The sequence below is a fragment of the Metarhizium robertsii genome (genome assembly GCF_000187425.2).
Source record: "Metarhizium robertsii ARSEF 23 chromosome Unknown MAA_Scf_1, whole genome shotgun sequence".
Lineage (NCBI taxonomy): Eukaryota > Fungi > Ascomycota > Sordariomycetes > Hypocreales > Clavicipitaceae > Metarhizium > Metarhizium robertsii.
Genome location: NW_011942149.1, coordinates 5,250,166 through 5,276,359, shown reverse-complemented (window position 1 = coordinate 5,276,359; position 26,194 = coordinate 5,250,166). Strand labels below are relative to the sequence as shown.

The following is a 26,194-nucleotide window of genomic DNA, read 5'->3' as shown; positions in this document are numbered from 1 at the left end:
ATCAGCTTGAAATGGCGAGGTAGCCGCCGGATATTTAGACATTTGGATTGAACAAGTCGAAACGCAATTCTTCCTGAAAGAAGAGTAGTGCACCTTTTGGCAGGTGTGCAATTGTTCACTTGGTCGTTCGCCCCGTTCATCATGCCGCGGTCTTCTTCTTCCGCGAAACTTGGTCGCCCGATGGGGCAAACCCATCACATCATTAATAGTACTGAGGACCACCGAAATAGTAGCCGCTCGTCGGTATATGTAAATCCAAACCTGACCCTCTTGAAGTTGGCAGAGGTCCAGATACGGAGAACATGTTTGTATTATGTGACGCCGTGGTGACCAAACTCGAACTCCCTGTTATTGAGTCCATGTGTCCCAGGTCAGATAAAGAGTAGTTGCTCAGCGAGGGCATTTCTCGATCATAAGATGGACGCTTTGGCTGGCGGTCAAGAAGCGAGTTGGTGGCGGTGCTCGATTCGTTCGCTTGTCTGCTTCGCTTACGTGCAGCCATAGTGCTGGAGTCTTTTCGAAGCCTAACTTTTACCCCTTGATCGCTAAAAGTTCGCGTCAGAGCAGTCGAATCGGTCATGCCGGGGAATAACTTGGCTGGGAAAACGGTAAACACGTTGGTGATTAGTTCTCCAACGAAGCAGAAACTCGGAGTTGGATGGTTTTGGTCTCTTTCGTATAAGGTGAATCGCAACCGGTACCGCCCTTCTTGCTTAACAGACAGGTCCCCAAACACGAAGAATCCTCCCTCCATATTGTCTGTATCCCGCAGTCGATGAATAGATGATGCGAGAGATCCAACTAAATAGTTTGAAGGCAACTCTGGTTCTTTTGCATGTTCATCATAGTTTTCTGGCAGTAGAGATGAGGTCATGAACAGGTACGGGCCTGTTGGCAATGTTAATACCAGCATTCTTTTGTCAAAAGCTGAGAAAGCGCTGCGCATGATGCCTTACTATCGTAGAGGCCACTTTTCCCATCTGTTCGCTTGTCTATAAGCTGAACAATCGGTGGAGGGTCTATTGGCTTCCTGTCTATTGTTTGGGACTTTCGTCAGCACATCGTCTCCGGGTACGTTGGAAACCAGACTACAAACCTTTTTCCTTTCCAACGGCCACTCGAGCATGCATTGGAGCTTGACGTAGAGTCAGTTGCCGCTCAGAGTCACCATAGTACTTTGTTTGTGGTTGTTGCTGCTGCTGCTGCTGCTGCTGCTGTTGTTGTTGTTGCGGTATTTCCTCCGTAACAATGGGAAGCTCGCCCCCGGCTAAATACTGTATCGTTGGTGCCGAGTGATGGTGAATCGGGGGTTGCATAAAAGGTAGATCCAGACAACTGGAGACTTCGCTGGCCATGTTGACTGGGTGGTTCTCGATGAACCACGGTAATGATGTCTCTGATGGCTGTGACCCAGATATGAAGCCGGGGGGGGAGAGCAGTGAGGCACGATCAGCAACAAGCTGCGCTATTATGTCGTACGCGTTCCCCAACCAGAGAGACGTGAAATCACAGGAAGCAAGCCCTCTGCGAGGCTAAACAGTTGGTAGCGATGCTTTTCTTCCGGTTCGTCCGCAACGTTCTGGCGCAAGATGAGAAAAAAGCGGCAAAACAGACATGCGGCCAACTGTAGAAGACGCACGCGCAAACAATAGGCCGTATCAAACACACACCTGTCCGGCTCGCGACAACATAATATTGACCAATTGCAGAAGTGTATGGTCAGCAAATCTGCGACTAAGCAAGTGGGTTGTTCATGTCACGGAATGGCGGTTAGAGAAGATATGTGCAAGTACCGCCCTCGTCTTTGACTGGTTCCGTGGTTGAACTGTGCATTTGCGTCCCTTGGGTCTCAGAAGAGGGACAGGCACGATACTTGAGGCGAGCTGCACAGCAGATCCCAGAATTTTGTGCGATGAAGATGTGAGCCTGGAACGTGCGGCGGTGGTAAGCAAGACGGTGTGGAGGAATACCAAGACTCCCTACAATAACAACAGCAGCAACCAAGTACAAGCCAGGGGCCGGTAGACCATTGGAGGCCAAGAACGAAGATGGAAAACAACGGCACTAAAGCCAGCAGCCTGCGTATGGTATGTATACATACATGTAAGGCGGGTTCCGCAGGGGACGTGGCTAGATGGAGCTCCCTCTCATCGAGCGAAACAACTGCAGGGAAAGGGGTCAGGCGACAGAACCCGCAACTGTCCTTAATAATATGTATCTGGACGAGTGTGCGTTATTATGCTCGTGGAGAAAAACGACAGCGTGGTATTAAACGGGAATAGACCGATTAAAGCATGGAAGAGAGGGCTAACTTGAGCCCTTCAACTTCTTCTGGCAGGAGAAGCAACATCTTCCACACCCAAAAGTCCACACCCCTCCTTCTCTCGCTATTGTATGTACACTGCCAGTGCGCCAGGGTACTGGGGCAATTAGACAAAGGCGAGTCGTTCGGCGGCACTCAGTCGCGATGGGAATATGCGGGAGACGACGGAATGATCCCTGATTCGACGAACAGACATGATGTAAGGCGCCTCAAAACGGGTCTGATGTGGTTTGGAGCAGTGCGGAGTTCGGATCCTGACCCATCGACTTTTAAATCTAACTCGTCTTTTCCGGCTCGGTTTCTGTCTTTTGGAAGCAATGCAATAACCCTGCAGGACCACCGGTACTGACATGTCCGGTGGGTGGGAAAAAAACCTGCGTATTTCCATCATTCCTCACCAGGGGCAGTCGTCCACGGCGTGAAAAGCAAGTTGCGTTAGGTCTGAAGACCTGGCGGCAGGCTCCATGGATCCAATACAAGCGGCCCCGGCATGAAGATAGCCTGAAAGAGGCAGACTCATTGACTAGCTCTGCGAGCAAGTTCAAGGTTCCAGGATGGTTAAGGGTGACCCAAGGCGGGAACGGCCCCCTAGATGCCCAGCACCACCTTGACTTTGAGAACCACAGACAATGGGGCTAATAGCCGCTTCGGACATGACATCCGGGAGCCGAAATCTTATTACTAGTTCAGATGGGACGGGCTGCCCTGAAGATAAAACCGAGGCAATAACTGGTAGGCAGCCGTTCCTTGTCATGTCCACGTATGAAGAGCCCGCCGCCAGACAACTACCCGGCACAATTCTCGTCGCCTTGACTACCGTGAACGATAGCGCAGATCCCCAGAGCAACTTCTCATTGAATTAGCTTCTCTACTTGCAGATCCCCCTCTGCCCTTTACCTTGCGCTTTGGGCTTTTTGATCCTGAGTGGAGTGTGACGTTCCAGAAATACACAGAAGCAGCAACAGAGCAAGGACAACCCGGGGAAGTTAACAAATAGACGTCTCATGGCCACGCCCCAACGACTGAAAGTCCAGGGGAGGGCGACATGGAAGTGGGAAAGAAAAAAGATTGGGGCCGAAAAGGACCATCTATCCTAGACTGGCCTCAATCTCAATAGAGTGTGTGGAGTGGGCATCGGCCTGCGACTCCGTACTCCATGCGTGTTGTGTTCAACTTGTGAAGGCGACCTAATTATGGCCAGCAGCAGATAGCTATGCCAAAACGTGCGTCGACGTACATGCTGTTTGCCGTTTCCCCGAGCGTTGCGCCTGGGTTTCTTTCCCAGCCACGGTGTAGGCCGACTGGAAGAGGCTGGCATGTAATGCAGGCATCGCTGGGACCTAGGAGCAAGGCCAAGCAAGGTTTAGTTGGGCTTGGTATCGTGTACTGTACACACTTCAGACGAGAACGTGGTGTGCGAGAGACCGGGCAGAAACACGTACCACAAGCACAGTGGCATGGACTTGTGGTTGGGGTTTGGGGCCGACGGTGAGCTCAAGGCCTATATAGTGTCTTGTCTTATTGACAAGGATCACGACTGGCGAGAACATGACTGATTAGCATGGGATGACGATAGGACGCCAATCACCTCGCCCACGAAGCCAGATTTATTGCCATTGGACACATGGGATAGATAATCAAGCTCCGCGTACCTGAAGCCCGCTAGTTGGTCCCTTCATAACCTTTGCACTTTACATGGGTCCCCTCCGTTGCTGTCCAGGCAGTGCTGATCTTGTTGGAAGTTCGCTCAAACCGGGCTTCAGGAACCCGGACCGGCAGATAAAGGCAAAGGGCAAGAGGGCTTGGCTTCACCCGAATCGAGTTATTCGACACCGAGACACAATAAACGATGTTCTGTCTGGCCGTCTTCATATAATGCTTGTGGCTTGGGCATGTCATTCAACGGCTCATCCTCAACAGCAGATGCTGTGCAGGGGCACTGACACTAGTATTTCCGATATCCTTTTGCACAGACAAAGCATGTCATCTGAACTTTTGTCCCAAACGTGACAGGCTGAACGAGGGAAGAGCACTCCAAGAATCAAATTCAGGCCCACGGCAGTTGGGCGTGTTGCTAGCACAACCACCGGTCAGGAACCCCTCATGACGGAAAAGGACAGATACGATAGGGCACCAGGCGAGGAAAGGAATGTGACAGTCGCCACTTGAGCCCACTTGACCTCCGATTCTCATGTCCAGAGTGAGTGGGATGGCGAATCGTTCCCGGTCTGACTCGAGCATCATCTCACAAGGCTGGCCATTGTTGGACATGACGTTTCGGCTTTGATTGCCTGAAGAACGGAATTGATGCAGACCACGGCTGAGCGAAATGCGTTCAATGCTATCTGTGAACAGCTGGACCTCTGGCCTTGTCCGTCGCAGTGGTGGGCGTGTGGTGACGGCACCAGATATCGGAGCGCGGTCGACTTCGTCAGAGGTGGGCGGAGTTTTAGACAATTGATGGTGTTGCACAATATGCACTCTGAGAGACGAGCTGCGAGACATTGTGCTACTCTGGGTGGATTGAGAGACAGCAACGGGGGCGTCGACGGGTGGGAGGCGACAAAGAGGCGTTCCAAATTGGTGGCACGAGCGCCAGTCGCGAAGCCCAGATGAAGCCAAGAAGCCTGGGACGGGGAATTAGGAACATTGGAAGGCTCGAAGCGACCGTTTCAGGCCGCTAGACCGCAACTGGCGACAAGGACCTTGAATTCCCATTAGTGCCAGCCTGGCAAGGGAAGGCACGGGGGACACCCGGCAAGTACTGTATGCACACATGCATGTACACCACGCGCATAGTAATGTCGCTGGCTGACAACATGAAAGGCAAGAGCTACCGCTACCTACAAGGTTCAAGGTACCTAGGTACCTAGCAGGTAGGCACTTGGCAAACTGAGCAATTGGGGAGGGGAAGGAACAGGCAGGGCAAGGGCAACATTGAAGTCCTGGAGATGGAGGCTGGGGGGAACTTGGAGCACTTGGCGGCAACGCGAAACTGCCCAAGGCCAGACGCACCATTTCGCAACTTCCAATCAGCCCACAGTCCGGACCCATTTCTACAACTTATCTGCTCCGAACTACGCTGGGCTTATGTGCTTGGGAGAGCTTCACCGATCACGATATACGTACTATTAACTCGATGATGAACTACGCATCGTAGCTCTTGCCTTGCGCTCTCTCCTAGTACTCCAGGGGTCTTGTCCTGAGCCCCGTCCCTTCGGGAATTTCTTCTGTTGCAAAATACACGAACATGCAATATCCCAGGAGGCTTGTTCTTTCCTCATCCATGCCTCTAATAGACTACTACTAATCAATACATAGATTGGTTTGACATTCTTCACGGTTCTTGAACTCGCCATGTTGTCCTTTACTGTTTTTGCTGGCCCTCCTCCCAGGGACCTCCTCCAAAGGCGGCCGCCCTCCTACCCAAGGGCTGGAACAAACCGACCAAACCGATGCCTTAATCATGCATGCCCTCTGGGTTTTGGGATTTGGGTACTTTCGTCACGGTCCACGACATCTCCAAGCGCCCAGCCGAGCCACCCGGTGGCTGAAAAGGGCAAAAAGTTCATCTCAACAGTCAACCATGATGCCAGAACTTTACATGACGCCCAACGCTGAAAGTCGTGGACCCGCGGAGCCTTTGCGACCCCATGCTGCCCCGTCTCGTGGAGTCTTTGTCTCCGCTGCCATTAGCAGCTTTGCATGGTTACCTTGCCTCGTCGCAGGGCTAGCGCAGTCTTTGAACCGTTTGGGGGCCTTGTAGTAGATGTAACAACACAAATGTCCCCTTGGCTTCGTTGTCTGTTCCATGCTCCATGCTCCTCCATGCTCCTCTGTGATTGCTCCTGGTCGCGGAATCGTTCAATTCAGGTACCCTGGCTTTCCCACACACCATCGAACCTTCTTCTGTTATATATGGTTTGTTCCCCTTGTACGCGCACGGAAGTTAATGATGGTTGCTTCTGGCATCTCTGGCTGGGCCCGTCTCCTGGAGACGAATGCATGTTGCCAGCCAGCCTTCGTCCCAGACCCAGCAGAAGTGCCTGTGGAGAGCACCCGATGGAGGCGTGAGGGTGACATCCTATCGTCTACGGCTTCACTGATATAGACAGGCTTGTTGGGTTACCCCTCTGCACTCCCGTGGGGCGATCAGCTTTTGCGAGTGCGAATGTTTGTGGTAATTTGCGGCACGCTTGATGCACGGCAATACCAACACGGCTCAGAGCGTTAATAGCCGCTGAGCGTCAACTCCTTTAATTAGGCGCCATGCGGTCCCAAGTTTCGATTGTTACGAATAAACTAGTAGTGCCAAGGTCTTCTCTCGAGGAAAAGTGAGCTTCAGGTGTTTTTTTGTATGGGGGCCATTTCTCACAGCATTGGTCCCTTCATTTCAGTTGATGCAAATACCGCAGCCCATGATATTTGATTTTAACCTCATGACCGGACCGTTTTCTATCGGGTTTTCACTCAGAGCTCTGCGATTCCGGATCAGGTTTATTACCCACGAGAGACGAGTCACATCTGGAAGGGCAACAGCTCCGAAGATTTATTCCAACTAGACCAAGTATTGAAGTCTTCACTTGGTTCTCCTTTTTGAAATTGGCAGTGAGTGGCTTGACAATTTGCTTGGTGAGTCGCAATGATACGTAAAGAAATTGCAAGGTTCTGGCATGCAACCGCCATAGTCTCTGCCACCGGATTATGGTGTTCTCAAAAATTCCCTTGTTTGAATTAACGATCTGATTTCAATCTATATTTGGCATTGGCGACGAGGGAGGGCGAGTAACTCAAATCTCTTGGTTTTGAGCGGCGACCATCAAGGAATAGCTAAGTACAAGCATGAAAAGAAAAATTTTCAAAGTTAAAAGAATCCATACTTCATACCAGACTGATTTGGAACTCGCTAGTATATTGTTTTATTGTATTTGGGATAGAAGGGCTCGACAGATGCCAACGAGTTACGCTTTAATTCTAGTTTTCGATGCCGCATTGTGCGTGATCCAGAGAGATTGGGACTGTCCTAGTTCATAAAAAATCACTCTCTTTCGGTATGTCACGGTCCTCTGGTGTAGGTCGACCAGACACTCGGTGTGTGTACAATTGGGCCTATCCTGATGCAGTGCCGGCATGGATATTGGGATAGGTTCAAAAATAAGAGAAGATCAGCAATAAAAGATCACTCAACACTAAAACATGACTCAATGATAGCGTCACATTCAATTGGAGCTCACACATAGAAGTAATATAAAGCATCTCTGGCAACTTGATCTCGGATTATTTTGTATGCAACGAGGCGCTACAGAGTCATACGAAAAGTTTTCCCGGTTTCCCATTCGTCGGAATCATGGAAAATTCCATTTTAGTACCCTCTATTGGGCTGCCGAGACATGTCTTGCACAGTTTGAGTCATGACCAGGTATTTCCGTCGTGCCGAGTCAAAGACGCTCATTAAGTAAGATTTCATGGGCCTATCTTAGTCCCGTTTCCCAGTGCCGAGTCATATCCCCTTAATTTTTTATCTCAATAGGCGCAGCAAATTACGACAGGATTGAGACTGGAAGAGCGAATAATCAAAAAATACCGCAGTGTTTCCACGTGTTGAGAGACAGCTGCCTGTCTGATGAAGGTAATTGACCTTCATGACAATAGCTCATGGACGCAATGGCTCCACTGCAGTCCTCAGCGCATGGCGTGGTTTGACCTTGGTTCGAAAATAGAGGCCGTTTTGGCACAATATGCAGACGAATTCTCTGCTCACTTGAGCATGGCGTTGACCATCAACCCAGGATGGAGTCCCGTGAGTGTTACCACTAGAGTGCCTTTCGTTCATAACAGATACTAAGGGAGGGGAGAATAGATTGAAAATAGAAGCCAGAAGTGGACCAGATTATAGGGTTTTTATCCCCAAAGACTGGCCTTTTTTTTCGGGAACCTGAGCAAACTGCACCTAAAACTCGACCGAGTGGAAAACAGGAAACCAAGAATATGGGGAAACAACTTTCGAATATCAAAGCGTTTCGGACGTCTGAGAGCGCTCGTCGACCTCCATTTGAATAGGAATCAAGATACTTGCTATTTTCAGCATGATTGACGTTGATTATCGGCATGGCATATGGTCAATCTGGATCCTATCGTCGATTTACTGTCTCAGCCACGGTGGGCAGACCCAAACCTAATCTAGCCAAAGGATTCCCCGAAGCAGCAATAAACGGGACCTTATCGGAAGTACGCGTATGTACAGTGGATGGCTCCTCAGGGAAGATCCGAGACGGGAGATTCTGCCTAAATGCGAATCATGATACTCTGCTTCCGAGTTGTGCTGTTCGTGGTCTGGAGGCTTGGACGGACGGACGGCACGGACGGCACGGACGAACAAAGTTGGAAGTCTGCGCCGATGATGAAAAGTTTGAGCGCGTATGCATAAATGCTCGGATGCACAAATGTATCAATCCGTCACAACGAATGCACAGTGAGAGACACGGCAGCCACCAGACAACATAAAGTACCAACCAACGTCAGACTTTATCCAACAGACGTTGCCGGTGCGGGGAACATGCTCCTTCCGTCTTGAACTATCCGGGGCCCATCGCTATCTACTTATCTATTCACATCTCTATCTCCCTTGTTGTGTCGAGCAGATATATCTTCAGCGTTGTTGGCATTAACGACAGGCTTTTGGGAGATTGGTTCCCCTACGGTCTTCAATATCGTTGTGCTTCCATTACTATCGGCAACATCACGAAAAGATGACACTTACCCACGTCCCTGTGGTGCAGCCTGTGCCTCTTCCCGTAGGGAATGCTGATTACGAGGCGGCCAGACGGGCGGTGCTGCAAAGGTTTGCGGCTGCTGTACCAGAGGAACTCCTTCTGCCGAGCAATACAATACAGAATCCGCCCAAGTCTGTCATTGGCATCCCGCACGAGTGTGGCCTCTTGTCTGAGGCAGAACTCGACATCACGGAGAACTATGACGCGACGGCTCTTGCGGAAGCCATCTCTTCCAAGAGATTGACATCAGTTGCCGTGATCACTGCGTTTGCCAAGCGTGCCATGATTGCGCACCAGCTTACGTGCTGTCTGACCGAGTGGTTCATGGACGAAGCCATTGCACGTGCACAGGATCTTGATTATCATTTAGCTACCACAGGAAAGACTGTAGGTCCCTTGCATGGCGTCCCAATTAGTATCAAGTCTCATATCCCTATCGCAGGGCATTGGAGAGACATGGGCTACTTGGATACGCTGACAAAGGACACCAAAGACAGTCAAATGGTGGCCATTCTACGCAATGCAGGCGCCGTCTTCTACTGCAAGACGAACCAGCCACAGAGCTTGATGCATCTCGAAAGCACATCGTTTTACGGAAGAACTCTCAATCCACATAATATTAAACTATCGGCAGGTGGCTCAACCGGTGGCGAGGCAGCCTTGATAGCACTTCGCGGGTCGGTTTTGGGCGTCGGCACAGATATTGGAGGTAGTGTGAGAGGTCCTTCTGCGTTTTGTGGCATTTACGGATTCAAACCCACAAGTTATTCGCTTCCGATGAAGGGTTTTCTAGAGGGCGGTGTACCCGCTGAATTAAACGTCTTGTGTTCCACGGGCCCCATGTGTCTGACGTTGAGAGACATGGATCTCTTCATGAGCACCATTGTAGGGGCGAAACCATGGATTGAAGATCCTCGAATCATACCTATTCCATGGACGGGAATGAGATGCAACACCAGGCAGCCGTCGGCACAAAAATTGCGAATCGGTCTTATGATGCACGACGGTGTCATCGTCCCCCAACCACCCGTCACTCGAGCGTTGAAATGGGCCAAATCACGCCTTGAAGAGGCAGCCTTCCAGGTAAAGCCATTTACGCCCTACAAAGTTGCGCAAATTATGAACAACATCCGCAAAGCATACTGGCCAGCTAGTACAAAATACGCAGACGCCCACCGCGCTCTTACAGGGGAGCCCAGACATCCTCTCACGGAATGGATTCAACGAGACGCTGCTCCTGAGGAGCTGCCTGTCACAGCCATCCTTGAGCAACGACTTCTCCGTGACAATATACGTTCCGAATCCTCATTGGATTGGGAGGATCAAGGTGTTGATGTAGTCCTATGCCCGGCATTCGTAGGACCTGCGAGTAGCCATGACACGGCATGGTATTGGGACTACACGGCAATGTGGAACTATCTCGATTGTCCAGGAGTGGTCGTGCCCACACCAATCAAGGCACTGAAGAAGGGTGAGGAAGAATATGACGTGAAGTCGGCACTAAGCGAGGAGTGCGAACAGGTTAGGAAGCTATGGCACCAGGGCGACTTTGAAAATGCACCTATTAATTTGCAGTTTGTTGGGAGACGATACCATGACAATGCGCTGTTCGAGGTATTGGCTGCTGTGAAAGATGCACTACAATTGCAGTAGGTGAGTATCATCACTGTCTACACAGTGGTCAGGGTAGACAAGCATGACAACAGGCAGCGCGGATGCGGGTAAAAGTGAACTGAAAATGAGTCTGATATAATCCGAGTTTATTGTAAGTTGTAAGTCTATTTACTGGCTGGACCGTAAAGGCGCTTAAATACAAACTGCAACCCCCATTGAGGTCCGTTATTCTTCATCTTTCATCGGATCGTCTCCCACTCTCGCATCTCCATCGACTTTAATCTCCCTTAGTATCACGACTTTGTTGTTTACGTCCGCCGCCACGATGGGGAGGCTGGATCGTCTTCCGACAGAGCTGGTGATTAAAATCGCCAACTCTGCTCCAGACCTCGTGACTCTCCATCACTTGACTGTCGCTTCAACTCGCATCTCTGAAATATTCGACCAAATTGGCATGGAGATTCTCGAATCAGTCATGGATAACGACACTCCTCCTGAAATTCGGTACTTGGTCCGACTCATGGCCAAAGTCCACGCCTGCACGCCAGAGGCCCCCATGGCCTCGACATGTAAAGGATTTCTAGACAGATACGTAGCCAGCATTTACGGGACTTGTCTAGAATATAGCATCCATGGCACTTTGGCCGAATTCGACCCCTTTGTTGGTACTCCTCTTACCGAGATTGGTCGGGTGTCGGCGTACTCGCCATATCGTTTCAACCTTTAATTGGTATCACGCTCGCCTAGACACGCGTCTATTCAAACATTCGTATTAGACCAAGTCCCTTGCACAGAATCGGCTTCATTGTCATCGCCGGTGCGGAATGCCGACATTGTATCGTCGCAAGTAATATCGAGGCTGGTTCGCCAGGAGGCTGTACATGTATTTCGATTCCTTCAAACAAGAGTAACTTGTTCCCGCGGGTGACACTGGCTCCCGAGCATGGGACAACGCAAGCGCATGTCGAGCTTCATCCGAATCCCTGGCGAGAAGATGAGGTGGTAGCGAAGCCGTACATGCCGCTGCTTTACCAACGCACCATGAGAGGCCTTGATGGGCTGGTCGCACATCAAGGAATACTTGAGCATGATGGCGTATAGAGATGCTGGCCGGCGAGTTTCTAGAGGCGTCGCACTTCTCACTTCTCCTCGATCAGCCGTATGCTCTCCTTGACTGACGAGGGCCGCGGGCTTCCTTTTGCTTCCGGAGCAACTCGTACGGTTCATGCAGTGCGTTTTTCTGCGCAGCTTTCACGATGTGGTTTCTGTTATAGTCGCCATGGGCAAGGGGTTGAAGCGACGCACGCGGCTTCTCATTCTCGATGTAGCACTGCAGGGCGGAGATCATGGTTTCGGTTCGCCCGTGGTCATGTCGCGGAAACAACAGCAATCTACACAGCGGAATGAAGTTATTTCGGGAGGCTTACGAGCGCCTCGAGTGAGCAAATTTTTGGATATTGATGATGACTGCAGGGCTTCGTTGGAAGCCCTGAAAACGCGAGAAATTGACCCCAGTGTCTTTCTATACCCTGTTGGAACCCCTGAGACCCCTGCTGTGACTCTCAACCAAGCCCTAGAAAAAGCACTTCAATTAGTATCACCGTTTTGACTCAGCAGGTCATAGCCGCACCATACTGGGGTGCCTGTCTGATGCTTGGTGAATGCTTTGTAACGCTTTCCCAAGTCGCCGACAGTTGGGTTCGCAAACTCCACGACTGGCATGGCGTGTAGGATGCTTGCGTTGCCGAGTCCAGACACAATGTGCTCGGCATCTTCCTCCTGGGTAACACTGACTATATGGGCTATTTGCCGCTTCTTAAGGAATTGAACCGACTCCTGCGTTAGTCTTTGCTCCGAGTCTTGCCTGTTGTAGTGAGGCGCCGAGACGCGAAACTGCGTCGTGGGTTTAAACCACTCGTGATGAGATTTCTTGCATGGTATTTATATTAGTCCTTCCAGTACGGGGTATACCATGTCTAATAGGGATTTCGCGTGAAACAATTAATACAGTTCAGCGGGTCCTCATTTTTATACAAGAATATCCTCGCTTACACTCTTACGTCACATCGTATGTATATATGTTGGTGTTCAACCTTCCATGATTATAGGATCGCGATATGGCTATATTCTCGCGGACTTTGCGTTTTCTTTTCTTCTTCTTCTTTTTTTTTTTTTAAAAAAAAAAAAAAAGTCCATCGCGGTCACAGACACATACAAGCCGTCAAGCCCACCAGAGCACAATAGAAGCAACAGGGTAGCAATACAATCCACCAAAGCAGCCCGTTAGAAACGTCAATTGTTGCAACAGAGCCCTAGATGGCCCGCATCAACAGCTGGCCCCGGAATGGCTTCATTTCCAGTAAATCGGCGGGGATTCGCATTTTTAAGCAGAATTGGGATCTTTCAGTGCTGCCATCGCTTAAAAATGTTTGAGTCCTAAAGCCACACTCCCAAACGCCTTTATCCGAGTCAACACATGGCCGAATTCATGTACGTGGAACAACACATTGCAAAGGTATGAATGAATATCGCCCATCTAGTCTCATGTAGCTCGTAGTACTAGTCATGCATGCAGCCTTTGAGACAAATATGAACCTCGCTCCAAGCCGACCACAGCCGTCGGCAACCGCATTCTCTTTGCAGGCATGCCATGTCAGGATTTTGGTCTCGGGCCGGCGTTTGTTGCCATTGGTGGATTGAAACCGTTGATGCGGAAGCGGGACGAGCCGCCATGTGGGGCTCTCTGCAACAACATAAACCATATGTATGTATCTCGAGCATCAGTTTCCGACTTTTGCTCTGCAGCAGAGCATAGTCGGCGGCTGGGGAGGGCCATTTCGAGAACATCTTCATAATCTTCACGACGAGGGGGCTGCTTCTGGCCTCGACTCGGTTCGCCCTGCGCCCCTTTGCCTTCCATGACATCGATACTATGCCACGTCGCTGCAGAGGAGATGAAAGGTAGACGATGACGAGAGCACCGATCGATAATGGGCCGTATAGTCCGGGTCGCACGCTCAAGATGCAAAGTAGTAGCTCCGACGCACTCGCAACAACGGCAAAAGTCCCATCAGACTGCTCAATTAGTCAAAGCCGACCACACACAAAGGCACAATCCCACTCTATTCAAAAACAAAAAATACACTCCTCCATGCTAATGCTTGGTATTATACACGATGCATACGCCAACCCGACCATCCCAAGTGAACCCAATGCTGAGCCATGCCCCCCGTTCCCTCATGTATCATGGTATCATGCGCTAAAAATCACACAAACCCCTTTTCAAACGGCCACAGCATCGGCAGGCCTCCCAACCACAACGCCCGACCCAGAATCAGACTCGGTCCTCGGCGGCGGCTGCTTCTCAACTTCGCCACAACTCTGCTCCCACTCGAGTCTCTCCCGAATCATGTCCCGCTTGCACCACCACACGGAAATGCCTCCCCACACGGCACACCAGATGAACGGCACGGCCCAACATATACCGTACGCCACCGTAGCTGGGACTTGGTGAACAACAGCTATGACGGTCAGCGCAGCGGCCAGCACAAGCGCGGGGATGCTCCAAAAGATGCTCTGCACGTAGAGCATCCGCTGGAACCGCGGGGATGCCTTGTACCGGGCCGCGAGGGCCTCGCGATACGGACGACCAGCCTTGGCATTGACGGCAATTACATCTTCAATGAAGTAGTACGCCGCGGGAAGAACCTAGACGCAACCGCTGTCAGCACGTCCCCCCTTTTGTTTTCCATGGGATGTCCATTTTTTTCCGTTGGACTAATATATAACAAAATAAAGAATAAAAATTTCTTTTTGAAACAAAAAAAACGGGACGACTTACCGGCTCCCCCTTGGCCGTGGAGCTGATCCTAAACGGCGCCTTCCACCCCATGACATGCCAAAGCATGATCAGCGCCATCACGCCGCCCAGGCAGTACAATATAGCGGGCGCAGGCATACACAGGACCCTCAGCCACACAATGTGCGGTGCGCTACCGACGATAAACAGCGCCGTGACGGCGGTAATGGTGATGACGGACGCCCAGGTCAGCATGTCGAAGCACCACCTCGAGTCGGTGCCCAGGGGCCTGTAGAACCTCTCCTTCTTGATCAGGCGGAAGGTGCGCACGGCAAACTCCAGATACGTCGGCCCGCCCCAGATGGTGGTGACGACGGCAAAGATGATCCATCCCTCGACGTGGCCGGCGTAGTTGAGGGCGTAGTACAGGGCGATGGGGACGACGGAGGCATCGACAAAGGCGAAGAAGGCGAACAGAAACAGGCGCCAGCGACGTCGGCCGTGGTGCCACGTGAACGGGAGCTGGGGCAGCAGAAGCGGGTTGGCGTCGTAGTATTCCTGGAGGGTTCGTCCACGGCGGGCGTACTCGGTGCGCGTGGCGGCGCGGGAGTCGTAGTATGCCGGGGCGGACGGGCGGAGAGCGTAGGAGAGGCTGCGTCGAGGGGGCTCGTGGAGGGCGGGTGAGGAGGATATGGGCGAGCCGGGGACGCTCTGGGAGTGGGAGTCCAGCGACGGCGGCTCTGGTGGTGAGATGGTGATGTTGCGGTTGCGGTTGTGGTTGTTGTTGTTGGAGCCGGAAGAACCGGCGGGAGGGCGGCTGTCGGGTTTCACGTTGTTTGGCGGCTCGCTTGCGTTTGGAGAGGCATTGTCCGAGGATAATATCGTTGCCAGAGGACGAGTGTGCCAATCGAGGCTCCGGCTTCCTCGCCTGACTTGGGGCATGGCGAGGTCGATGACGGTGGCGATGCGGCGCTGGGAAAGGGGAGAGTCGGTTAATACGTCGTGGACATGGCTTTTTTTTTGTTTTTGTTTTTGTTTGTGAATTTCCCAATGCGCAGCCGAGACGACAGATAGGGACACTTGAACCAGAGATGTGGTGCAAGAATAGTTTGTAGTGTGAGGTTTTGGAAGAAGAAGAAGAAAAAAGAAGATCAATCAGGCAGGTGGTGGACATTGGGATGCTCTTGCGTCCATGTCGGATCTGCCGTCGATGGGAGACGTCATGTCGCGGCGGAACCCTGCACATGCGTCCGGTTCAATCTGCAGGGCGTCTCTCCAGCCATGGCGTGGTCTGGCCCCCCTGTCGACTCCCTTTGTCCACCTGGACGCCACTTGTGCAGCCAGTTGTTCCGGGCTGGCACTGAGTAAGCCCGTAGCATCGGCGCCCGGTGCTTCCCAAAGCCCCGACCCTGGACTGGAGGCTCCATTACCGAGTCTTCCGGCACAAATCAATCCTGCCTGAGCCAACTCAATTGCGGCCACCGCCGAATCACAACCCGCATGATTCCAACAGCCAGGCCGCCCACATTACCCAATCCATCAAGCCCCCGAAGCCTCCAGCCTCCGTCACCTCTCCGTTTAACCACGCACTTGAGCTTCCCTTGCAATAGCAACGGATCGACATCAACACTGCTCACATACGTCTCGACTGCTACGCTGCTTCTTGGCAGAACTCATCACATCGGCACCTCGTCAGCTCGTGTAGATATTGTATGGAGCAACAGGAGGGGGTATCGTCATTCCTTAACAGCCTACCACTAACTACACCTACGCAACAACACAACAATGAATGCTTCATCCATCATCGCATTGCAACAACAATCCTACCGTCCAACTACCGTCGAAAACAAGAAACAAAGAAGAAAAATTCACGAGCAGTTCTTGTGCTCGTGAAGTGTCTCCCACTGCCATTCATCATCGCCGAGAACTCGTCGTCGTGTTTGGCGTCGTCTTCAATTGAATTCATTGCAGGGCAAACAAACGGAGAAAAGAACAAGGGGGGGTATTAAAACTCCAATATCAATATTCTCCATCAAGCAATCCTTCCCTTCTCTCCAAAATCAGCCGCCCGATGCTGTCGCGTGAAATTGAGTTCCCTCTCTTATTTACCTTGACTGGTGCGCATTCGTTATCGAGTTGAGCAGTCTGCATCGCCTTGGTTAGCCTCATCTTCCCTCAGCTCACTCTCCAAGCAAGAAAGCCATCACTTGTCATCACTTACTGCAAATTCCGGTCCCTCATTTCTCTGTCGAGGGCGTCAATCTGCTTCGCCGTCAAGCGCGCCTTACTTAGCTGCATCCAGACAAACACACACCAAAAGTTAGCTTCAATCATCTCTCCCATAACAATGACAAACGAAAGGAAACCGTGCAAACTACGGCCACATCAACATAGGGGCTCGCGCACCGAAGCCAATGCCGCTGAAGAGTGGTCATCCGCATCATCATCATCATCATCACCGCCAATGCCGTTGGTGTCATCCTCACCTTCAGCCACGTCATCGTTTGCAACAGCTTCGTCGCTGCCGCTTTCTGCGCCGGCGAACCTGCTGCTTGACAGACCCTTAGATTTGCCGCCATTTGCCTATTCACCCATTAGCATGCATGCCAATCCCTTGTCCACAGCCTGTTTGTATACTCGTACCCTGGCCTCGACAATCTCCGCATCCCTTACTTTGAGCTGCGCCTCTAGCTCCTCAATCTTCTTCTCTTTTTCCTCGGCCTTTCTGGTCGCCTCCCCGAGCCTAGCCTCCAACTCCTTGGCCTTGTTGTTGGCATCTTCCACCAGACTAGTCATGCTATCGTTGAGATCATTGTAGTCGGCGAGCGCAGTCTTGTGTTTGGCGTCCGCCTCCGACTTGTGGGCTTCAAGCTCCTTTTGGGCGAGTGCAAGATCGTTCTTCATGCTGGCCAAGCTATCCTGAGCACCCGCAAGCTCGGCTTTGTGTGACTCCAGCTCGTCTTCCTTGCCCTTGAGAGCCACTTCGGCGGCGGCGTGCGCATCTTCATGTGTCTTCTTCAATGTAGCAAGCTCCTTGCGAAGGGCATCCGCTTCTGAAGTGTCGGGCTTGACACTCTTGACAGCATCCAGCTCAGCCAGGGCCGTTATACGGTCCATCTTCTCCTGAGCAAGCTGCTGCCCCATCTCCTCCACCTCGGCCTGGGCCTTGGTCAGAGCCTCCTGGGCCGTCTTGAGAGCACTTTCCAGAGAGCCATTAGCCGCCTTCTGCTCGGCCAGCTTCTCTTCCAAACTGGAAGAGGTGCTTCGGTACTCGGCAATTGCGTCCTCAATGGATTTGGCGTGGGTTGCGGTCAGCTCTTCCAGATCCTTCCTTGCTTGAATGCCATCAGCCTTCATCTTATCCATGGCCTCGGTATTCATGGTGATGAGCTTTTCAATCTCGCCAATGTGCTTCTCTTCAAGCTCGTTCTTGGCAGTTTCGATAGCAACTTCGCCATCAGCCCGAGCCTGCTCAAGCTGTTCTTTGGCTGCCTGCAGCTCAGCTTGAATGCTCGCGAGCTCGCTGGCGTGAGCGTCGTTGCCTGCACTCTTAGCCACAGCGAGGGCCTCATCGTGGGCGGCCTGGGACTTTTGGTGCTCATCAGCATGTTCCTGCTTCAGAGCATTTAGAACACCGGCGTGCGTAGATGTGAGGGCCTCGAGTTCCTTGGCTAGAGTGGACTCGCTCTCCTTCTTCAAGACACTTAGCTCTTCAGCATGTTGGACTTTGAGGGACTCGAGTTGACTAATATGAGCATCCTTGTCAGCAGACGCACCAGTCTTCGCGCTCTCCAGCTCCTCAGCATGACTCGCTCGCAGGGCATCCAGATTCTTTTGGTGCTCCTGCTCCCTGGCAGCCAGGGCTTCGACCGCAGCGGCGTGCTCGGCCTTGGAGACAGCAAGAGCATCAGAATGGGCCTTGGCTGCCTCCTCAGAAGAAGTTTTGAGCTCATTGTGCTGGCCTTCAAGCTCTTCAAACTTGCGCTTGAAGAAGGCGTCACCACGCAGGCTCTCAATCTCGTTTTCGTAGTCCTGGGAAAGGTTCTTCATGCGCTCGTCATGCATAGTCTTGAGCTTGGCGATTTCCCCTTCCTTATCAGCCAGAGCAGACTGGGTTTCAGTAAGCTTCGTCGACAAAGAAGACCGGTCTTCCACGGTGGAGGAGAGTTCCTTCTCCTTCTCTGCCAGGCTGTTCTGGAGCTCCGTCAGCTGCGTAGTGGCACTCTCTGCAGACTTGCCGGAGACATCGCTGAGAGCCTTGAGCTCCGCAATCTCACCCTCCAGAGCCGCAACTCTGCTGTTGTGAGCCTGCTGGTCTGATCGCGACTTTTCGTTGCTGGCAGACTCCAGGGCAGCTTGGGAGGCAGTAAGCTCGTCAATCTTGCTTTGCAGTTGGGCAACAATCGACTCGTGGCTAGTCTTGAGCTCGGCAATGGCCATTTCGTGAGCCGAAGCATCCGTCTGGCCCTTTTCAAGCTCATTTTTGTGACTGGCTTCAAGCTCCTCGATGGCAGTCTTGTGCTGTTCACTCAAGGAGTCCTTCAGTTCAGACAACTTGGTGGCATGGTCGTCCAAAGCCTGTTGCAGCGCAGATTCGCTGGCTTTGACCTTTTGATCGTTCTCCAACTGAACAGTTTCGAGGGACTTTCGCAGGGCCTCAATCTCGGACTCGATAGCAGCTTTGGAGCCTTCAGCCGTGGCTAAGTTGGTCTTATGCTGGTCAAGCTCAGACTCAGCCGTCTCCAACTTTTGAACGACTTCGGAGAGCCGGCTCTCCAGACCAGCGAGGGCCGACTCGTGCTCAGCCTTCAAGTTCGCAAGAGCCTCCTCAGCGATGGCGCTCTGCATAGCTTCAGTTTCGGCAGCCGGAGCAGCATTGGCCAGCTGCTCGCGGAGCTCAGAGATGATGGTTTCTGAGCTTTGGATCTGAGCTTTGAGAGACTCAATCTCGGAATCTCCCTCAAGAAGCTTGGCCTTGAGCTCCTCGATCTCTTTAGCACCACTAGAAGCATCGGATCTGGCAGTAGCAGGTCGGCTAGCTGTTGCAGAGACGCGACCGGTAGCACCAGAAGTGGAAAGGCGTTTCGGCGCGGTGGTGCTCGCAGCACCAGTCCGAGTTGCGGCAGTTGTAGACGATCTAGCTGAGGCTGTAGTTCCAGCAGTCGACGACCTTGAACCAAGTGTAGAGGGTCGCGCCCCAGTAGTACTAGCAGTCGTCGTAGCAGGCTTACGGGCAGTGCCAGCAGTACCAGTACCAGTTGTTGCTTTCTTCTCGGCCGTCCTACCAGGGCTAGACATGAGGGTGCTCGTCCTCCTGGCGGAGGTGGAAGTCAAGGTGGATCTCCGCTCATCCTCGCTCGCGCTCACGCTGGGTCGGCTACGGTGGGTAGAGGTGGTAGAGGTAGCGGTAGCGGGACGTCGCGTAGTGGCCGTGGTAGTTGTAGGGGGGCGGGTAGGCGGCTTGCTCAACCCGCCCGTGGCGCGAGCACCAGCGGTTGAGCCAGCAGCAGTTCGTGACGAAGCAGCAGTTCCGGTCGCAGTAGTCCGTCGAGCAGATGCCGAGCTTGTAGTCGCGCCGGCGCGCCTTGCCGCGGGCGAGGTCGACGCAGCGCTAGCCTTGGATGGCGTCTCGGGCGAGATAGGGGTCGTCTCCTTGGAGGGCGCCACGTCGGAGCTCTGGGCAACGTCAATGTTTTCCTTGTCCGCCATTGTCGAAACTCGGTCAGGGTGAGGTTGATAAACAGAGAGATGGAGAGAATAGCTGTAGAGAAATGGATCAACATGTTAGCATCGAGTCATGGTTCATCTCATCATGTGCTCAGCTGCGCAAGCACCGAAGGTGAGCCAAGGGGGGCATCGAAGCAGCCGATGCCAGCTTGCCATGGCATTGCGGAACAGATTATGGTTGTTGTTGTTTTTTTCAAATTCAAGAAGAATTGGCAAAGGCTCACCTCGTTCGTCGTCCAACTCGACGTCACACGATGCACCGCTCGACGGTTCAGCTCGATGTCTTACCAAGGGTAGCGCAGGCGTTTGAGCTGTTCTCCTGACGGCGAAATTGCAGAATGCGGCAGCTCAACAAGGTACAAGACAAATTAAGACAACAACACAACAGTGGCAAGCAAAGACCTCTGCGATTGCAAATGCACAAAATCGATTAAAAGATCAAAGCAAGCACAAAAACTGATTGACGACCGGCAAGTCCAAATAGGTGAGGGAGAGAGGATGGTGGTGCAAAGGGAGAAGAACGTCAACTGGTCTGATGGCCTGCGAGGAAATTGGTTTGGCCAGCGGTGCCAGGGGGGATTCAACCAGCTAGACTGCGGAGTGTAGACATGGACAGACCAGACAACACAAGCATGCACACCAGACCAGACATGTGGCTGGGCTTCTGGCCTGACAAAAATGGTCCAATGCAGTTTTAGCGGGCCACTGAGGTCAATTGGGGCCATTCTGCCCGCCGTTGCTCGTCTGGTCCATCGGACTGGCGGTCGGGCGGGTTGCATAACTATTAACCGGCAACCAGGTGATGCGTGACGCGAGTGATTGTCTGCATTGGCTGTTTGAGAATCCAGCCCATCGCCGTCTCTCGACTCTTGCTGATTCTCGACTCCCATCACTCATGCATAGAAGACTGCATATGTACGGAGTACTCCGTACAGCAGCCTACATGACCATGCAATAGTTACAGATCGCCCATGTTCATTTCCAGACCGTCACCACAAGGACAACCCTGGTCGTAATTAGCCGTCAAGACTCAACGCCCCCCTCGTTCGCGCCCAACGGCAATTGGCCAACCTATACTCCGTACTCGATATGCCCGTGCAATATTCAACCAGACCTTCATCAATACATCTGTGTCGAGTCCCTTTGTTCTTAAAGTCTGCATCACCTGTGCCTGGCCCTGCATGCATAGACGGCTGCAGCGCAATATGCATGTGCTCCCACAGGGGCAGACTCGCCACGACACATGGCGCCGGCTCGATTGCAGCGTCCCTGCTCCCGTCTTTGTTCTTTTTGCTGCCTCCCCCAGCTTCTGCCGAGAGTGAAATTGCAGCAGGGCCGATGCTTCAAAGACTGTCCGCCGGATAAAACGACGCCCCCACGACCTCGTCCATAATTTCGCGTCGTCAGGGTTCAGGCGTGGCGTGGGCGACAAGGCTGCCACATCACCACCACCTTCAATCCCACCTTGTCGCCTCGGCAGAGCACAACTACACCTCTCCAACCAAGAAAATATGGCATTATTCTGGCAACGCTTCCCAACACTAGACACACACACATACACATCCTGCATATATACCTCGCCAAGGCCATCGTCGGCCCCAACTCAGTGACCTGCAGCAACTTGGCCAACAGCCCGCCAGCGTTGAAACTGCATGTTTTACACAGTACGCGTCAATAAATCATACAACAGCTGCCAATCTGGGGTATCATTGCATCGCCCATCCACCAACACAGACAAATTCCTACCAGTGGCACCATTTCGGCGGTAATATGTCCGCCGCCTCATATTTTACCCTCATCGATTCCCTCAACTCTGCCACTCTGTTCGTAACCTCTTGTAACGATCTGCCTGGTACTTGCCTGGACAGCAACACCAGGTTCGGAGACCTCGTCTTGCGAATCACCCCGAGCAGCACCTCATCTTCCCATAGTCGCCAGCCGTGCCTGTCGTAATATTCGTCCCGCGGCTTCGGCGTGTCCTCCAGCGTCCGCTGCGTAGAAGCCACAAACAGTCTCATCTGTTCGTCATTCTTCTCCTTGATGATCTGGTCCCTTTCTTCCTGCGCCTCCCGCAACTGTCTTGACTGCTCTGCCAGCTCGGCATTCAGTATGGGGGCCTCGGCAAGGCGCTTCAGCTCATTCATCCCCAGCAGTATGCGAGGCTCCAACACCCGTACGTGAATTGCAAATGCCATCCGCGTCCGGTCCCGCATACTCCTCACTGAATTCTCATTCTTCTCTTGCGACTTCAAATGTGTCAATACCACGTCGTACAGCTGGTCGATGAACCCGACGATTCGAAAAGCAAATTGCAAAGTGCATGCCATGAATTGCCCATTTTTAATGCTGATAGTCTCTGGTTTCGATTTCAGCCTGGAATATCCTCCTAGCAATAGCGCCTCCTTTAGTGCGAGCACAAGCGCTGGCATCAGCTTGCCTTGTATCCACGTCAATACGTCTTTTTTTTTGCACCGTGCATTCCGTATCTGTCTCGAGCTGCCTTTTGCGGGTATACTTTTGGAAGCTTCGCTCTTGACTTGCTTCGTCAAACTCCGTACCACTTTGAGGTTTTTCTGAATACTTTGAGAGTGCTCACGTAGGTACTGTGCCTGTGAGTTTAGCGACGGTGCTTTGGGCATATCCTTGCAGGTCCGCCACAGGGCAATGGTCTCGTGTAATAGCTTCGTGCAATTGTCAGCTTTGATGGCCTCGGACTCAGTCCTGGACTCTTTCTCGATCTGAAGCAGTTGATCTGCCCACTCGCCCTTTGTACCCATCCAGCCTTGCTTGCCCATTGCGTTAATCATTTCATTGAGCCCACCACAGTTAAGGTAATAAGTCGGCGCGCTTCTGTCTGGTGGTTCGGGCTCAATGTACCCAATGTTTGTAGAAATTACGGCTATGCCGGCGATGTGTTCCAAATTGTTGGTTCGTGAAGCGCTGTCAGGGGCCACGGCAGAACTTGTTACCTCTCGTACATCATCGTCGCTGCTACTATCCTCTCCGTCACTGTCTTCGGCCTCTTCGCCCTGGTCATCGCCCTCGCCCACTGCACCGACGTCTTTTTCTGCATCCACTTCCTCGTGCGATTCGTCGTCATCATCCGATGATTCTGCAGAGTCACGATAAGACGATGGACCACTCTGCTCTTTCTCTTCCGCCAAAACTTGCCCCTCTCTCTGCTGGCTTTCCTGGAGCAATTGCTCCTCGGCTGCAGCGTCGTCCTCGGGCACAACTATCGTTACTCTCTTTGCTTTCGTCTTCCCCGCCGCACTATCATTAATGTTCTTGAAAAAGTTTGGATCCTGCGGGACATCATCCTCTATCATCGCCTTGGAAGTTTGCCGTCTCCCCGGCCTTTTAGGCGTACGTCTCTTCACCACCGGCGTGTCTGGTTCTGTCTCTTCCCTGTTCCTCTTTTCCAAGCCTCTCATGGTCGTAATATGTGAAGCGGCTTTCCTGGCTACGCCTCGTCTTTTTGTTTGCAAATTCTTTGTCTTATCGGGAGATTCAAAGTCATAAATTGAATCATAGTCTGCCTGGGCAGCTGCGCTGCGTCTCGTGCTGACCATTTTGACGATGCGAGTAGGAAATCGTCTCAGCCCAATGGTGACGGCTTCATATTACACAATATCAAAAGACGCAGTCAACGGTCGTTTGGTGCTCCGTATGCCTTAGTAATTGGTTGGGTCCGGGAATGACAGTCGATTGTCATCGACGGTTCTTGCGGAAGCCAAATGGACACGCGACTTGACGCGTCTGAAGCTAGTAGTAGATGTCTGGTAAGCTTCTGCCCCATAATCATTCACCCCACCTTGTCCAAGCAGGTCTTCCGATGAGGTCAGCATCTTGAAATACGCACACATGTAAATTAGTCAGTTTCTCCCGTGCTTTACATGTGGCCTGGTATCATAACGGTATATATTACTGTGTGTTTATTCCATGTTTCAATTTCACTTGATTGTCCATGATTCTGCGCTCTGCCACTATGCAAGTATCGAAGTCTGCTGACTAAAAAAAATACATCGCCCACTCACCCCCAATCCGAACCTCAAACGGCAGCATCTCCATCTTGCATATCAGCATCGCCGTCTCAAAATATCCATATACCCGGCCCCAAATCCAACACCAAAGCACGGACAAGACAACAATCAAGAATACCATCCTCCCCACGGCCATCGTAACCACGGCCACGAATCTCACGCCCATCATGGCCGCGCCTCCTGTTCCACACCTCAATCCTACCCTACAGGTCATCCCAATCGCACAGCTCGCCTCCCACAAGTTCATCAAGCCCACCAAACGCATCAACGAAGGCCACCACGTCGCCCATTTCCTCACATCCAAAGCCTACAGAGACATCTGCGCCTTCATCCTCCAACTAAACCACTCACTTTGCCCCCGAAACCAAGCCTCCTCGCCCATCCCCAAAACATTCCCCCTCGTTCCAGGATCACCATCCTCCACGCCTTCCATCCAAGCTGTCCAGCAGCTCCTATCTGAAGTTGAGGCTCTCGTCGAACAAGCGCCTCCAGACCCGGGACCACGACGCTTCGGAAACGTGAGTTTTCGGAAATGGCATGCCCTCGTCGAAGAAAACCTCGATTCGTTTCTGGACAAGGGTATTCTCGGACAAGCCCTGTCCGCCAAGGGTGCGGATGGCGTCACGGCCAAGGATGAAGCAAGTGCCTATTTAATGGGCGCGTTCGGGAGCGCACAGAGATTGGACTACGGGACAGGCCACGAGCTGAGCTTTGTCGCCTTCGTGGGATGTCTTTGGAAATTGGGATTTTTCAGTGACGGAAAGGACGACGGCGACATTGAGAGAGAAATTGTCCTCGACGTCATCGAGCCGTAAGTATAGCCTCGTCACTACTTACGCAGTGGCCTACATGCCGCCTCGCTGTTCTGACCGCACGCATTCCTGGACTATTTCTAAACTTCCCTCTTGCATCCCGACCAAATCAAGCCGCCCCCGTTCATCGACTAGGCCCTACAGAATACTCTGCTAACATCTCAGCTACCTTCGCGTCATACGCACCCTCATCCTCAAATACACCCTCGAACCTGCTGGCTCCCATGGCGTATGGGGGCTCGACGACCACTCCTTCATCCCTTACATCTTCGGATCCGCCCAATTCACACGCCCTATCACGCTCGTGACCGAACCCATGCCTCTCGAGGGCTCCGTCAAGGGTGCCCCCAAGCCAGGAGATGTCACCAAACCCGCTGTCGTCGAGGATCTACGCCAAACAAACATGTATTTTTCGGCTGTTGGCTTCATCAATGACGTGAAGAAGGGTCCGTTTTGGGAACACTCTCCCATCCTGTTTGATATCTCGGGCATTAGAGATGGGTGGGGCAAGATTAACAAGGGCATGATTAAAATGTTCAACGCCGAAGTGCTGTCCAAGTTTCCCGTGGTGCAGCATTTTCCCTTTGGGTCATTGTTTTCCTGGGATGCAGATCCTAGTGCTCCGGTTCCCGCACAGAGTGTTCACATGATGAACCAACCCGTGGCTGTTGCAGCGTCGACCACCGAAACACCACCTCTGTCTGCTACTGGAACGGCCGCCCCATGGGCACAGGCGACTAGGATGCCGCCGCCTCCCGGCCCAGGAATTCCCTACTCAAGAGTTCCGACAGGACCTAGCACCGGCTCGTTCGCATCCAGACAGCCTCGAGGCGAGGGTCCTGGTTCAAGGTCTGCTGCAGCACAAATCACTGTCACCAAGGCGCCATGGGCACGGGAGTGACCTGTACTTGGGGAGTGCAATATTAGAAACATTAGACTCAAGATTCGGAGCAGCACCTTACATGGCACAAAGCAACGAATAAAATGTCATGAAACTACGCACACGAGGGCGATTGGATGAAACTCATAGCATAAATCAAATCTGCTTAGACCATTATAGCGATAGACCCAAACAATGGAGGGAATAAACAACGCACTCACGT

At 52.3% G+C, this 26,194-nt stretch overlaps 7 protein-coding genes across 7 annotated transcripts; 3 read left to right on the top strand and 4 right to left on the bottom strand.

The window, feature by feature from the left end:
- Positions 1-202: 202 nt before the first annotated feature.
- MAA_01976 (Velvet factor) lies at positions 203-1,355 on the bottom strand (the record flags this gene model as incomplete). Its single annotated transcript, XM_007819974.1, has 3 exons — positions 203-888; positions 957-1,034; positions 1,097-1,355. The coding sequence occupies 3 exons, from the start codon at positions 1,353-1,355 to the stop codon at positions 203-205; spliced, it is 1,023 nt and encodes a 340-aa protein (XP_007818165.1).
- Positions 1,356-9,072: 7,717 nt separating this feature from the next.
- On the top strand, positions 9,073-10,749 carry MAA_10718 (uncharacterized protein; the record flags this gene model as incomplete). The annotated part of the gene is made up of 1 exon (XM_011412436.1): positions 9,073-10,749. The coding sequence occupies one exon, from the start codon at positions 9,073-9,075 to the stop codon at positions 10,747-10,749; it is 1,677 nt and encodes a 558-aa protein (XP_011410738.1).
- A 286-nt stretch (positions 10,750-11,035) lies between these two features.
- Positions 11,036-11,437, top strand: MAA_01977 (acetamidase; the record flags this gene model as incomplete). The annotated part of the gene is made up of 1 exon (XM_007819975.2): positions 11,036-11,437. One exon carries the CDS (start codon positions 11,036-11,038, stop codon positions 11,435-11,437), a length of 402 nt encoding a protein of 133 aa, XP_007818166.2.
- Positions 11,438-13,992: 2,555 nt separating this feature from the next.
- On the bottom strand, positions 13,993-15,451 carry MAA_01978 (uncharacterized protein; the record flags this gene model as incomplete). Its single annotated transcript, XM_007819976.1, has 2 exons — positions 13,993-14,418; positions 14,552-15,451. The coding sequence occupies 2 exons, from the start codon at positions 15,449-15,451 to the stop codon at positions 13,993-13,995; spliced, it is 1,326 nt and encodes a 441-aa protein (XP_007818167.1).
- Positions 15,452-16,894: 1,443 nt separating this feature from the next.
- On the bottom strand, positions 16,895-20,218 carry MAA_01979 (viral A-type inclusion protein repeat domain-containing protein; the record flags this gene model as incomplete). Its single annotated transcript, XM_007819977.1, has 2 exons — positions 16,895-17,092; positions 17,153-20,218. 2 exons carry the CDS (start codon positions 20,216-20,218, stop codon positions 16,895-16,897), a joined length of 3,264 nt encoding a protein of 1,087 aa, XP_007818168.1.
- Positions 20,219-21,978: 1,760 nt separating this feature from the next.
- Positions 21,979-23,808, bottom strand: MAA_01980 (uncharacterized protein; the record flags this gene model as incomplete). Its single annotated transcript, XM_007819978.1, has 1 exon — positions 21,979-23,808. One exon carries the CDS (start codon positions 23,806-23,808, stop codon positions 21,979-21,981), a length of 1,830 nt encoding a protein of 609 aa, XP_007818169.1.
- Positions 23,809-24,446: 638 nt separating this feature from the next.
- On the top strand, positions 24,447-25,992 carry MAA_01981 (Phosphotyrosyl phosphatase activator, PTPA; the record flags this gene model as incomplete). The annotated part of the gene is made up of 2 exons (XM_007819979.1): positions 24,447-25,090; positions 25,257-25,992. The coding sequence occupies 2 exons, from the start codon at positions 24,447-24,449 to the stop codon at positions 25,990-25,992; spliced, it is 1,380 nt and encodes a 459-aa protein (XP_007818170.1).
- Positions 25,993-26,194: the final 202 nt, after the last annotated feature.